The sequence below is a fragment of the Talaromyces marneffei genome, chromosome 1, assembly GCF_009556855.1.
Source record: "Talaromyces marneffei chromosome 1, complete sequence".
NCBI classification, from domain to species: Eukaryota; Fungi; Ascomycota; class Eurotiomycetes; order Eurotiales; family Trichocomaceae; genus Talaromyces; species Talaromyces marneffei.
The window spans coordinates 4,449,073-4,463,140 of record NC_072348.1 but is presented as its reverse complement, the minus strand read 5'-3'; the positions used below and the strand labels follow the sequence as shown (position 1 = coordinate 4,463,140).

The following is a 14,068-nucleotide window of genomic DNA, read 5'->3' as shown; positions in this document are numbered from 1 at the left end:
TTTAGCCAGGGCGCTAAATCTACCGGTGTTAAAGTGTTAAACCGGTAAATTTAGCGCCCTTCTGTCCGTTATATGCTGCTGTGCTAAGGCGATGTTTCTGGGTTCATGCTCGATTCCAGACTCGAATCTCACCGTCGGCGCTGATTCCCTCGCATGAAAGGATCACCGGACTTGGAACCGCCTCGTTGCATCTGCAAATTCGACACTTGAATCCGAAGGCGCCGAATATCTTCCTCCGCGTGCGTGAGCTCAGTTCTCACTCGCACAATCTCATCGGATTCGGCACGGGAGCGCGGCGTAGATGGTTGTTGCTGACCAGGAGACATGGTTGCGGCGGTGACCGACTGTCTTTGCAGCTGATCAATTGTCTCCTGTTGATTCCTGACCTCATCTTGGAGTATCCGGTTCCGCGCTTGCGATCGTTCAAGCTGATCTCTTAACTTTCTGGCTTCGTTGTCCTTGTGCCGATCGTGGATGACCTGCGTACTGCCTTTCCGAGACGTGTCCAATTGAGAAAGGCGGTGCTCTAACAGTTGGTTGTGATTTTTATAAGCCGTAGAAGTTTCTTTCTCTTCTTGACACAAAATTTTCAAATTGGATGTTTTCTTTTGTCTAATTCGATGCACCTTGCGCATCTGAAGGCCCCTGTTCCTGACCACCGTTTTCGTCCGCTCCTCACGAGCCTTCAGATCCTCGAACTCTTAGGTCCGGGAATCATGGACTCTCCTCATCGCGGCTAGCTCATCTTGCAAAACGCGCACAGTTTGTTCGGCAGCTCTTATCGTTTCGGCTGAGCGGGCTTCCTGGGTATTCAGCCCGACTTGGAGAGTTTGAATATGTGCGATCATGGCATTGTTTCTTGTTCTGAGTTCAGTGATTATGTTTGTATCGTTGTTTGCAGCAGCTTTGGTAGCTGACTTCTCGCGTTCAAAAGTACTTTGTTGTTCGGACAATTCCTGAATGTTTGTCGAAGCTCTGCGTTCTGCTGTTCCAATCTGTCTACCTGCTCGCGGAGCCTCGATCCATCTGTCTCAGCTGCAGTCGCTCTTACTTCAGCAGTTTCTGTTGATCCACGAACGGCCTCTAGTTTCTGCCGCAAGTTATCCATCTGATGCTGAAGGTTAACGTTCTCATTATTTGCCGAAGCCAGATGCGTCGTATGGGCCTGCACATCAGCACTAACACGCAGTCTGCCGAGTTCAGTCTGCAGATATGCATTAACTCCCCGAAGATCTAGACACTCTCTCGTATATGCATCAAGTTGCTGGGCTCTCTCTGTCAGATCGTTTTGCGCTCTCTGAGCCCTACCATTAAGAACCCCAATTGAATATATAAGAGTTCTGTTCCGTGCAACAACATCACGGAATGCTTTCAAATTTGCCGCTAAAAATGCCTTGCAGCCGTCCGTCCTGCTCAATCGTTTTCTTAGGTAATCCTCAAAATCGTGAGTTATCTCATTCTTGCGTAGCGTCTCCTCGATTGTGTGCTCAACTTGTCTGAGCTTCTGGGGCTTATCCCCCCAAATCAATGTGAAGCCGACGAATATTATTAGCAATGCGATAGGGCCCGTGAACGCAGGATAGTGATGCATTTCATCAAGCTCGTGTTGATTGTTGTACCATGTTGCAAATCTTGCGGGATAGCACTGTACACCAGCCAGATGACCTCTACTACCTTTGAGCCATACCCTGGCGTTGGGGGGCTGCCAAAGCGCCATGTAAAAACAGCGCCGTGGGGAGGTATTTCCGACGATTTATTCCAAAATCTCATCGTATTGAATTGGTCACTTGGGTGAGCAGGAACTAAAATATTTGCAGCCCACATTGCCAGCAGTATATCACCGAGAATCAGCCCCGTGGAGCTGACGATTAAGCATAACGGACTTTCTGGGAGAAGCAGGTCAAGGCAATAAGCCAAAAGTAACTCCACAGAGGCGTAGATATATTGAATAATTCTAACAGTGCCGCTACATATAGTAGCAATAAAGGTGTATGCCGATCGAAACCACTGTGGATAGGGTAATGTCCAAGCAGGGAGGTGAGTATGAATGATCAAGCCGCATCCCAACGACAGACCGACAAAACAGCATACAAATACCATGTAAATATGATGGATAGTCGCAAATAAGGGAGCAATATAATCCCACTCGTCATCCATCGAGTTCATAATAAGATCGAGCTCCGTGATGGGGTACCAATAGAGAGCCGCCATCTGATAATCACCAGCCTCTTCCATAGGCATGGTCGAGAATGCCTTGAGGAACTGACAGATGCCATAGAGAGCGGTTGCATAGATAGTACAGACAAGACCTTCGTAAGAGTAAATCTTAGCCTTTGTGAATATGGGATTGAAAAGTATGTTAAGATAAAAGGAGGTAGGTTCTTCTAGGAGTAAGGAGATGAGGATTTCGATTGCTGCGGAGATTGCGACTTCGCGCAGAAATGGTACGAAGTGTGCGAGGAAACCATCCATTGTGTCAACAATTCCACGCCTGTAGAGAAATAATAAGAGGGTATTATATGATATGAAGCTCTGGAGATGTAAATATGTCGTGGACTAAGATGATATTGGTTCTTCTGGTTGAGGGTATCATTAAGAGCAAATATTGATATGTTAGCATATGTCTATGATGAAGGGAGAAACTTGGACGGACGTAGAAGAGGCAGAAGAAGAGAAAATAGATAGAGCTGAGGCAGGGTGAGGATGAAGCCCTAAAAAGATAGCAAGCAGGTAGTAACCCCTTAAAATAGTGACGGATCTGTCCGATAAGGAAGCTAGATTCGACAAAGCCCCCTTTGCCCAATAATAAAGATATTGTGAGAATCTGCCAAGGTTATTGTTTGATCAATTTATTGTGACCTCTATAGAACTTGCCACTTCATTGCGTGTCTCGGACAGTTTCTTTGTCTGGGCGTTTTGTTGCCCTAAATGGACAATGTTTCCTCATTAACACACAGAGGCTCACAAGATGACCACTATTGTGACAATACATGGATCTTAAATAGGCAGTCGAAGTGATAAAGTCGAACAAATAGCCTATTGATATCAATTGATTCCATTCTTAGGTATACTTAGGTAGGATCGATTCAAGATTTGCCTTGCGAGAATATATCTTCCCAAAATTCAAGATTTGTTTAGATTCAATGCGTGCAACCTTAATATTAACCGAGCACTAGAAAAGGCGTAAGATGAGAAGTGATGCTCAACTGTGAATCATGTACTTAATTGTAGCGTATCAACATCTATCTATCTACATCAACTATTTGATGTGTGGCTCACTAAACGCTATATGCATGCATGAAACAATGTCAGTACAGAGCTCACTAAAGCAAGAAAAGAATCCAGCACCATCCGCTAATATCATATTCGTAACATCAATAATCAATAATCGAGAGTTTGTACAATAGCATCATGTATTTCTGCAATTCGTTAGTCTAGTATTCTCAGCAAGGCAAAAAAAGGTAAACTCACTCGCAACATCGGGCAAGATAAAGCTCTCAAATGCCAGCCCAGTATGTGTAGTCAAGCCCGCGACTCGCTTGACTGGCGCTTCCAATCGTAGAAATGCGCCTTCTTGGATTGTAGCTGCAACTTCGGCACCAACTCCATAGTTGACCATGCTCTCATGGACTACTATGGCCCTGCCTGTTCGTCGAACACTGTCTAGAACCGTCTGGCGATCCCAAGGATATATCGTCCGCAGATCAATCAATTCTATGTTTACACCTTTCCTGGCTTTCTCCACTGCAGATATTGCTTGGGAGCAGAGATATAGTGGCTGTCCGTATGAGATGATGGTCAAGTCGGAGCCTGGTTTTACGATGTCCGCTTTGCTGAGCGGAAGGGTATACGACTCAGTAGGAACGTGCTCAACAGCTGCTCGGTATAAAATCTTGGGCTCCATAAAGATGACTGGATCGTTGCATTCCAAAATCGACGAGAGCAAGAGTCCCTTTGCTTGGGTTGGAGATCGTGGCATTACCACGCGCACGCCGGGAATATGAGAGAACAGCGACTCAGGAGATTGGGTATGATAACTACGACTCGTTAGCCCGAAAGAAGGTAGGTAGTCAATGAATTTATATCCACGTACAGTGCACCATGTCCGACAGCCCCACAAGGCATTCTAAACACCAAACCACCAGCATCAGCATTAGTTGTACCCTCACGATATCTAAATTTTGCTGCTTCATTCACAATCTGGTCGAAAGCAGGATAGACATAATCGGCAAATTGTATTTCGGCAACAGGTTTCAGCCCTTGTGCAGCAGCACCAATCGCAAATCCAGCAATTCCCTGTTCTGTCAGCGGCGTATTAAACACCCTGTGTGGGCCAAACTCTGTTTGTAGATCCATTGAACAGCGAAAGACACCGCCAAAGGCCACATCTTCGCCAAACAGGATGACTTTATCGGAGGCTGACATGGCTGTTCTAAGGGCCGAATTGATTGCTTGGTATAGGTTCATTCGTTTGGTGTTGCCGGACTTCGGTAGCTCTTGTGAGCTAGATATTGACGACGGGGCATGATGTAAAAGAGGAGTAGCTTTGTAGTCAATCGGTACATTCAGACGAGCGGAGGATGTTGCGGAGGAGTAGAGTCTGTGGCCGGGACACCACGAGCGTGCAAGACGCCGACCAGCAGCATGTGGAATGCTCATATTTGCTAGACGACGATTGGGAGTACGCAGAGTCGTCAACCCAGTGGAATAAACAAGATCACATCTGCAATAGAGAAAAGGGAAGAAGTGTCAATCGAGAGTTGATGTCAAAGAAAGAAGGGCGATGCAGGCCGCGGATAACCGAGCACCGCCTTATTGGTGCCTGAGGATTGTGGCAAACATCGCACGGTGGTTTTTTGACCCGGGGCTTATCTCCGGACGATCTTAGGAACTTGTGACCAGTATCATCGGAAAATATACATAGTAATGTCGCCGTTAAGGAAGCGTCTGATATCTGGGGGGAAGGGTCAAGACTTTCACTTTCAATCCGTCAACCTCGGCACTGTATGTATGAAATTGAAGTTGATAAAGCCAGACTCTTTGCGGAACGCCTCTCACATGCGATACAATCTTGAGAACCACAAATAGTTATCTAACTTACTATTGAATAATCAGTTTCAGGCGGAGCATTGGAGGATTGTTTATGAGAAATTGGGAGGAATTCTCTCCAAAGACAGTTAGTTAGTTAATTTAACTAAGTTACCTAGCTTCTTAGTTGATAACTAACTAACAATCAGATTAGCTTGTTAGATAAGATAGACAAAGGCGGTGTAGGGAACCGACGGAGTGAGACATTGTGGTTATCTCACCCCATCGTCCTGACGAATGAGAGCGCCTAACTCTGATTACTAACAGGGGTTCTAGTCCATAAAAGGAATCGGTAGTGTATTTATTTCTCACCGCCCAGTCCGATTTGGCGTCAGCCAAGCTTCGTCAGACGCTCCGAGCCACCGCTTTTCCGAATACGGCCAATGCGGCAGAATCGCTCTCACGTGGCGCAGGACGGCCGTGTTGAGATAATACCGGAGTATTGTGGAGGCTTCGTCATTGGGACACGAAAACCTTAATTGCGACAAACTCTCTCTCTCACGGCCTTTTCCATTGCGCCTTTTCCTCCCGACTATACTGACACCTTGCAAGTCAATTGGAACGAGACGGCTGATCGGACAGTTATGGAGCACCAGTAATGCGAAGTGCTACGTCGATGAATCCGTACTTGGCCAGTCGGCCCGCCACGCTCGCCCTGGGGAAGCTTCTTTTCCTGCTCCTCGCTCAAATTCCGGCATTGACTGCTGCTGCTCCCACCACTCTTCATGGAGTATGGGCGAAACATATCGGCGAGGGGAAGGACTCTGAAGATCCGGAGTTGTGGCTTTACTTGACGATCTCGGTGGTACTGGTCCTATCGGGCGGGGCATTTGCGGGATTGACCATCGCGTTGATGGGTCAGGTTAGTTTCCTCATTGACAATGAGAAACGAAAGATCACTTACCTATCGTTTAATACAGGACGAAATCTACCTACAAGTTATTGCATCATCGGGCGAAGAATCCGAGAAGGAATACGCTACCGCCGTGCTGAAGCTTCTGAAGAAAGGAAAACACTGGGTTCTTGTGACGTTACTACTGAGCAATGTCATAACTAATGAAACACTCCCTATCGTCCTAGATCGTTCACTAGGCGGTGGCTGGCCTGCAGTCGTGGGGAGTACTGTATTGATCGGTGCGAGAAAGCGATCCCCCCTCACCAAAGTATTCAAGGTTGCTGACTAGGCACAGTCATCTTCGGCGAAGTCGTTCCGCAATCGATCTGTGTCCGCTATGGTTTACCAATTGGTGCATGGATGGCGCCGTTCGTGCTGTTGCTCATGTACCTCATGTCTCCAGTAGCGTGGCCTGTTGCCAAACTGCTCGACAGACTTCTAGGCGAAGACCATGGAACCGTGTACAAAAAGGCCGGTTTGAAGACATTGGTGACATTACACAAATCCTTGGGCGCCGCGGGTGAACAATTAAACTCAGATGAAGTTACCATCATAAGTGCATGCTTAGATCTGAAAGAGAAAGCTGTTGGAACTATCATGACCCCAATGGAGGATGTCTTTACGATGTCTGCAGATACTGTTCTAGATGAAGCTATGATGGATCTCATTCTATCGCAAGGATACTCTCGTATTCCCATCCATGCAACTGATAACGAGCGCAATTTCGTGGGCATGCTGCTGGTCAAAATGCTCATTACCTACGACCCAGAAGACTGCAAAATGGTTCGCGACTTCGCGCTCGCTACCCTGCCCGAAACACGTCCGGAAACGAGCTGCTTGGATATCGTCAATTTCTTCCAGGAAGGAAAGTCTCACATGGTTCTTGTGTCAGACTATCCAGGCGAAGACCACGGGGCTCTTGGTGTTGTCACACTTGAAGATGTTATTGAAGAACTCATTGGCGAGTACGTACCAACGTTCCTTTGACCTTAAAAACTTCCGATACTGACTACATTCACAGGGAGATTATCGATGAGTCTGATGTGTTTATCGATATTCACAAGGCTATTAGACGATTGACTCCCGCGCCAAAAGCACGAGTTCCAAAGGGCCGCATTGTCGAAGAACCTCCTTCCTTACCCGATAGTGCAGTTGATGACCTCCATACCCACCTCAGTCTGTCCAAGACCCAGAGTGCTGGTAGTGAACCTCGCAGATTGAGTTCAAGCATGATTCATCCCCCCGGGCCCAAGTTCACTCTTCGCAACAATCAAGGTGCCCCCGAACAATTGGTCGTAAAGCGAGGAACAGACGATATTCGCGAGCATCTGAAACACCTCGGACCGTCTAACTTGGCTAGTCGACCTCGACAGACACGGTATCAAAATGTCAAAATTAAGGCGCCAGGAACATCGCCAACTCGATCAGGCATGACAGACGCGGAATCGGGAAGACCTCCGAGCGAACAACTCAGGCGTCCTTCTGAAGTCGCAAGTAACGGCAGTGGTATTGGCTCGAAGCTTCTGCAATCGCCTTCGTTCCAAGCGAAAGACGGCGTGCACGCAGTACAAGTACAACAAGGCTATGGAACTATTACCGGGGCCGTGGCTTCAGCAGTTTCTCCTGAAGACTGCGATCAGAGACAACGGACCAAAGACCTCCTTGCCGAATGCCGGTTTGAGAGAGACAGCGGCATCTTATCCTCTCCTCATCGTACACCAAGGGGAAGCAAACCCAGTAGCGTCTCATCCGTTGGACACCGACGAACCGATTCCTTCAGACACGGCCCCGCTCGAAGTGGAAGCATTACGGAACAAGTCATCGATGTCAACGGAGTCCGAAAAGTTGTTCTTCAGACAACCAGTAGCAGCAGTTCATCCGGTGATGAAGCATCGACAAGCAAAGATAAAACATCCCCCTCAACACAGAATCGTCCTGTTCCTCAAATAATAGCCGAAATAACCTACGAGCATGCAATCGAGTCCGAGTACGACGATGGGTCCGCTAGTACATCCAAGAAGAAACGTCGAAGACGTAAGAAGAAGAAGCCAGCCAACGAGGATCCCGAGAATGCACCACTTCTATCGAAGTGATCGGCACTGACATTGCATCTTGCTTTTGCGTTCCTGTATTTTTGATGTCGTATATACTGTAATTTCTGCGTATTATATATGTTATCGGGCCAGACTCGACATATGTGTGTTTTTATGTATACTCTTATTAGTAGACGGGGGAAGAATCGGACTATTATTTATCAGTTGTGCAGATGTGGCTGGTTTTCGACAGTGAGAAGTGCGTGCTTACCCCCGTCAACTAACCCTTAACTACAAGTGATATGTTAATGTGCAAGATTTGAATGTCTGAAACAGTTTCCCAAGCAGAACCCGAAGTCGTATTGACGTGACAATAGCAACGATCTTTTATCTAAAAAACCCATCATGTATCTACATCACTTTTCCTGATGATATATAAAACCATGCTCAAGGAATACCAGCGAGGAAGTATATGCATAAGTAAGAGTCAATAAGAATTTGCAGAAAAGGAAGAAATCATTCATCATATGCTATATAAAATAGAGAAATAACCGTCCAATGCAGTGCAGAAATGACAACAGCGATCATTGAAGGAGAGGATCCTATTACCAAAGTTAGTCATCAACAACGCAATCAAGATACTGGCAAGGAGGTCACATACCCTGAAATGTTTCTGGCTGTTAGCCTGTCTATTAACCTTTGCATTGAACTTGCGCTCCTCGCGCTGGGCACGAGTCCGCTCCCTCCTCTCGATCGCAAGAGCTTCTGATCTCTGCTGAGCCGAGGCACCGGACAGACCCAGCCCACCATTTGCACGAGAAATAAGGGCCTTGTGTTCGTTGCGCTTAATTGTAGTCTGTCCTTCTTCTTCCTCATCATTCTCGTCCGCAGTGCCGTTCTCAATTGCTAGTTGGCGAGCAGTAGCCCTCTCCTCGGGGGTAGAGTAGCTGTGCAGATTCTGACGGTAGTATTTAGCCAGTGACCTATGACCGATACTGCGGCCGGAGGGCAGATGGAGCTCATAATCTGTCTGGTAGATGGGTTGAGAGGCCCGGTAGGGTTTCCGCTCCGCCCCGTCAGAGTCAACGGAGCTATCGTCAGTTTCCCAGCCGTCGGCGTCGGCGTCTGAGCTTGTCACTGGTACGCCACCTGCGTCATCTGTCATATCCTCATCCTCATCCTCATCATCGGAGTATGTGCTTCTAAAATCGTAGAACTGGCCGATTTCGACTTGCTCTTCTTCAGTCTCGAAGGCGATCATGCAGTGACTCTTATCGCGCATATGAGTGCGGATACCGGCGGCAGTGGTCCTGATAGCGTGACAGAGGAGACATTCATGGTTCTCATTAACCTTCGCATGCAAATAGCTTATAAGCCCGTCAATGTCTGCCAGATAATCTTTCTCCGGAACGAACATGCCATGAACTTTGAACATGTGATCAACATTCGCTTGGACATCGGTAGCGTCTTCGAGGCAGAATAGACATTTCGTAGAGGAATATTCTTCAACTTTGTCTTCTCCGTCTTCTCCCATATCTTCGTCCTCATTATCTGCCTCTTGAATAGCAGTATTCTTCAATTTCTCTGTGACATTGGAGACTGTAGATTCGTTATCGCCTGCCACGGACTTGTTGATAGGATCACCGAGCGAGAATGTCGAACCCATAACGGAGGAAGTATCATCGGCAAGACCCTTCTTCTTCAAAGTCTTCTCGCGAAGCTTGTGTTTCGAGCTCTGTAAATGGTTCTGGTACGAGTTTTCGCTATAAAACGACTTTTGGCAAGCGCCACATGTCTTTTCGAATGATGCTTTCGCTGCGGCGGCGGTAGTGGTTGCTCGGGCTGTCAAGACCTTCTCTGTGAAGACTTCTTGGGGCACGGGGGGTAGAGAGGCGACGCGTCGCTTGACATTGTACAGACTATGGGAAACGAGATGGGTTAGTGATAAGCTGAGCGACTAGGGCCTGAAGAGTCCGGGCGTTAAAGAGTCGACTTACTGCCAGTCTCTGCGCATGTGCTCTCTCTGAGCATCGCTGGTGCGAAATGCCACCAGGCACGCATTGCAGGTATAAGGAAGAGCGTCTCCCATTTTGTGTAGAATAATCCGAGGTGATCAGAAAAGTAGCAACGGAGGGGCGGCGGTCGGTTCGAAGATTGCGCAAATGTCGCTATACCTGACGCAAATCAGGATAGATGTGTTTTCTCAAATTTGCAAAGGTTTTAAGTCGCAAATTCACAGAGGTGATTATATTCAGGCGTAGGAATATCGCCCTGCTTTGAAATCAGGCACTGGTTTGGTCGATGACTAAGAATTGGTGATAATTTTCTTTTCTGTGGCTCTTCTGCGGGGTTGGCTGGTTGGGTTGGCCGATAAGGTGGCGGATAGCGATAAGGTCACGTGCTGAATACGATAAGATAAGATAATAGAATACCCAACAAACATTACTGGCAATCCTGCTGCTATGTTCCATGAACAATGAGCACATGGAAGTGAGACATTCAATCTCCTCCTGCCGATAAGGGAAGCCAATGATAAATATAAACATTGATTTCGAGAACTAAACCTTCAATATGATTATGAAACGGATCAAACTATTATTTACAAGGTAACAATGAGCTTCTGCCCGCTTACTCCCCTGACTTGATCCATCACCTCAGGGATTTGCTCCAATCCATGTCCAACCACCTTGACCTCTGCCGGCAGTTTATATCTACCCTCCTCGATCAACTGAGTGAGAGAAGGAATGACTTGTTCTCCACCAGGCATTCCGAGCAATGTCCATCCACCAGTTTCGAGTTTGGTGACTCCCTCTGGAACCGAAGCTGACTTGCTGGTCACAAGAGCGCCATATTTCTTGCTCCCTCTGGGGTCGAGCACATCACTGATATCGGGTTGTGATGCGCCAGCACCGACAACATCATAGATTATGTCGATACCGCGAGATTCTGGTGAGGCAGCCTTGATGTCTGATACCAAGGTAGGAGACTTGTAGTCAAAAACTGTGGTCGCGCCCAGCGAAATCAAGCGATCATGATGTGCTGGTGAGCTAGTTGCGAATATGGGTAGTGAAGGATATGCGAGGCGCAGGAGCTGGATGGCACTAGCGCCGACCACCGAGCTGCCACCGAGCACGAGAATTGACTTTGGCTCGGGTTCACCTTCTGCATTCGATGCACCGCGGAAGTCGGGAATTGCAATCCTGAGCTTCAAAGCGAAAAGGACGGAAATGGCAGCGTTGTAACCGATTCTGTGGCAGAAGATTAGCATCAGGATTTCGAAGACTTTCCACATTGGTTGCAAGACTTACGGTAGAGATGCGGCTTCCTCGATGCTAATATTCTTGGGCTTCTTGGCCACAAATTTTGCTGGAACTACGACGTGCTCCTGGTATGCACCACCGTGACCGGCCATAGACAATTCCCAGGCTAGGACTTCATCGCCGACCTTGAGGTTCTCAACTTCTGATCCGACGGCTTCAATAACACCGGCGCCTTCGACGCCAAGCACGTAGGGCCATGTCTGGATGTTGACGCCAAGATCACGTTGCAAGGGGTCAAGGCCATTGAGCGCGATTGCACTCTGGCGAAGGAGGACTTGATCGGGCTTAATGCTGTGCTGGGGGACCTTTCGGACCTCGAATTTGCCTCCTTTCTCAATGAGCAGGAGCTGAGCGGTAGTGCTGGCGATTGTAGACGACATTTTTTATTGTAGACGATAGCAGAATAAAATATTGAACAGTATGGAAAGATATCGGTGTTGTGTGATCGTGTTGAGTGTTGTTCTGTCGGATTATTGCATCTGAATGATAGAACAGACCCCCATCTTCTGGGTCGAACACACTCTACTTATATATGAGGCAGGAACGTAAATTGAATATGCGCGACTCAGTTGTCGCTGGTTTTCAATTTGATTTATCATCATCATTTCGGTTTTCTTTGTAAAACGCATCAAATGTTGGTTTACGTAGTACAGAGCATACCAAGTTAACTAGTTAACTAGTTATATGCTTCATGATCTGATAATGAAGAGGGACTAATCTCAATCGGGTTGGCGGCGGGCGACAGGAGATCTGCAGCTGTGATTGGCTGTTCAAATCTTATTTGGAGGAGGTTTTGCGTGGAGACTGCCCAAAACGGTAAGCGTCGGCCGCCTTCCTTAACGCTTAACCTTCTTGATCCATGAGGCTTATTCTCGTAGTAAGTCTGTCGATTATTCTTGTATGGAGAATCATCTCCACCTCATCAGAACTACGCTGAAGAGCGGCAGGGGCTCATGCCCGATTGATAATTTGTCAGCCAGCTCTTGAGACACTACTTGTGTTCAATCGTGAGTCCGTGGTCAAAATGGCCGAGACCGAACACGCCCGCTTTGTCTGCCTCACATGCAGCTCACGCAAGAAAGCTTGTGACAAAGTAGTACCGGCTTGTGGTCCTTGCGTAAAACGCGGTCTGTCATGCAAATACGATGATTCTGGGAAGAAAGAGAAGGGCCCTCGGGCATACAATCCCGGCAAACATTTTGTGGCTTCCGATACTTGGAGCTCCCCGAATAATCAAGGTTTGGCTGCGCATAGCAGCTGGACCAGCAGTCCGGATACAGTATCTTCGTCGATATCAGTGCCACAGTCGATTCGTGACTCGCTGAATCAGCAGGTTCAAGATGTGATGAACATTACAAATCTCACTGCAGATGATATTAGTAGCCGTTACTTTCAGTCCTTTCACCGACTCTACCCTATAATCTCACCCGAGCTTTTTCAACGGGTAGCATCAAAACACGCGCAGGGAAGCAATATCCCTCCATCCACCGACTATTCCATATTGATTCTAGCTATGTTTCTTGCCATCACCCTGCCGGGCTATCACCGGCACTCGGTTTTCTCGTTAACAGGCCAAGAACAGCTCTACGTCAGGATCAAGTCCCTTCTCGCTCAAGTTCAGACCGTTATATCCCCATCATTGGCCTTTGTCCAGATCATGTTTATTGTGACTATCTGGGAGTATACTCGGGCACGCCCAGAAGCTGCATATTCTTCCATCAATACATGTGCCAGTTTGGCGCGAATATTAGGAGTAGGAAATGAGTTGTTGGAGCAGTCAGCATACAGTCAGGGCGCGATCAATATTGACTTGGTGGAGATGGAGAAAAGGAATGTAGCATGGGCTATCCCATTATTAGAAAGGTATGGACTTATACGAACCAAAAGGAAAAACCATGCCACAAATTACTAAACTATCTCAGGATCGTCTTGGTGGAACTGAACAACAAGAATATACGACCCCTCTCACGATACCCAAATCTCAACTGTCAACTACCTCTGGATTTGTTGCCGTCAGATGCATCTCCGAGTGCGTCAGTGGACTACCAGACCTCAATGTCAGCCACGCTATCTTCTTTTCAGGCTGGGAACGTTAGTTGGTTTGGACGCCAAGCGCAGGCAATATTTCTACTCGACCATGTCCTAGACGTCGTGCGCGATATATCAAGGACTAACAACATACAGGCTATACTTGGTGAAGCTACAGAGCTGGAAATTAGAATCCGTACCTTTCTTGTGGTGCTCTTGGAAGAGAGTCGCCGAGAAAACACCACTTTGTGCAGTGCAGTAGCTTTCTCTATCAGGTACGCCTAATCAAACAATTTTAGACAAATCCCTTACTAATTCCTGGTTGATAGAGCGTTGTTCCTTCTTCATTGGACAATACTCGATTCTCTTCCACAATCTGAAGACGTGGACAGCTCGCAAATAAGGAACTTATCGTGGATAGCTCTCAACTCAGCCTGCAACATGACTATTGACGGTATAGTGTACGCTGCGCAAGATCCCAGCGCCGCCGTTCCTATTTGCAGTTTATATATTCTGCAAGATTCCATTCGATATTTATCCGAGCAGCAGAAGGTTATCGGCGATGAGGCAACTATTAGTGATCTGAATATGCTGTTGCATGCCGATAGAGAATATCGCAGTACATATGTTTTTTGATAAAGGCCTTATATACGTCCTTTGGTCTATATATTCTATACTATTAAATATGATACCCCTAAGTATAC

The 14,068-nt window shown here is 47.2% G+C and overlaps 6 protein-coding genes across 6 annotated transcripts; 2 read left to right on the top strand and 4 right to left on the bottom strand.

Annotated features, from left to right (window-relative positions):
- Positions 1–128: 128 nt before the first annotated feature.
- Positions 129–2,472, bottom strand: EYB26_001647 (uncharacterized protein; the record flags this gene model as incomplete). The annotated part of the gene is made up of 4 exons (XM_054260956.1): positions 129–683; positions 762–956; positions 1,004–1,631; positions 1,688–2,472. The coding sequence occupies 4 exons, from the start codon at positions 2,470–2,472 to the stop codon at positions 129–131; spliced, it is 2,163 nt and encodes a 720-aa protein (XP_054116931.1).
- A 909-nt stretch (positions 2,473–3,381) lies between these two features.
- Positions 3,382–4,659, bottom strand: EYB26_001646 (uncharacterized protein; the record flags this gene model as incomplete). Its single annotated transcript, XM_054260955.1, has 3 exons — positions 3,382–3,419; positions 3,472–4,037; positions 4,094–4,659. 3 exons carry the CDS (start codon positions 4,657–4,659, stop codon positions 3,382–3,384), a joined length of 1,170 nt encoding a protein of 389 aa, XP_054116930.1.
- A 1,027-nt stretch (positions 4,660–5,686) lies between these two features.
- EYB26_001645 (uncharacterized protein) lies at positions 5,687–8,076 on the top strand (the record flags this gene model as incomplete). Its single annotated transcript, XM_054260954.1, has 4 exons — positions 5,687–5,950; positions 6,009–6,222; positions 6,279–6,948; positions 7,005–8,076. The coding sequence occupies 4 exons, from the start codon at positions 5,687–5,689 to the stop codon at positions 8,074–8,076; spliced, it is 2,220 nt and encodes a 739-aa protein (XP_054116929.1).
- Positions 8,077–8,600: 524 nt separating this feature from the next.
- Positions 8,601–10,105, bottom strand: EYB26_001644 (uncharacterized protein; the record flags this gene model as incomplete). The annotated part of the gene is made up of 3 exons (XM_054260953.1): positions 8,601–8,618; positions 8,678–9,935; positions 10,014–10,105. 3 exons carry the CDS (start codon positions 10,103–10,105, stop codon positions 8,601–8,603), a joined length of 1,368 nt encoding a protein of 455 aa, XP_054116928.1.
- Positions 10,106–10,615: 510 nt separating this feature from the next.
- On the bottom strand, positions 10,616–11,716 carry EYB26_001643 (uncharacterized protein; the record flags this gene model as incomplete). The annotated part of the gene is made up of 2 exons (XM_054260952.1): positions 10,616–11,264; positions 11,325–11,716. 2 exons carry the CDS (start codon positions 11,714–11,716, stop codon positions 10,616–10,618), a joined length of 1,041 nt encoding a protein of 346 aa, XP_054116927.1.
- A 644-nt stretch (positions 11,717–12,360) lies between these two features.
- Positions 12,361–14,000, top strand: EYB26_001642 (uncharacterized protein; the record flags this gene model as incomplete). Its single annotated transcript, XM_054260951.1, has 3 exons — positions 12,361–13,199; positions 13,259–13,639; positions 13,694–14,000. 3 exons carry the CDS (start codon positions 12,361–12,363, stop codon positions 13,998–14,000), a joined length of 1,527 nt encoding a protein of 508 aa, XP_054116926.1.
- Between the last annotated feature and the right edge of the window lie 68 nt (positions 14,001–14,068).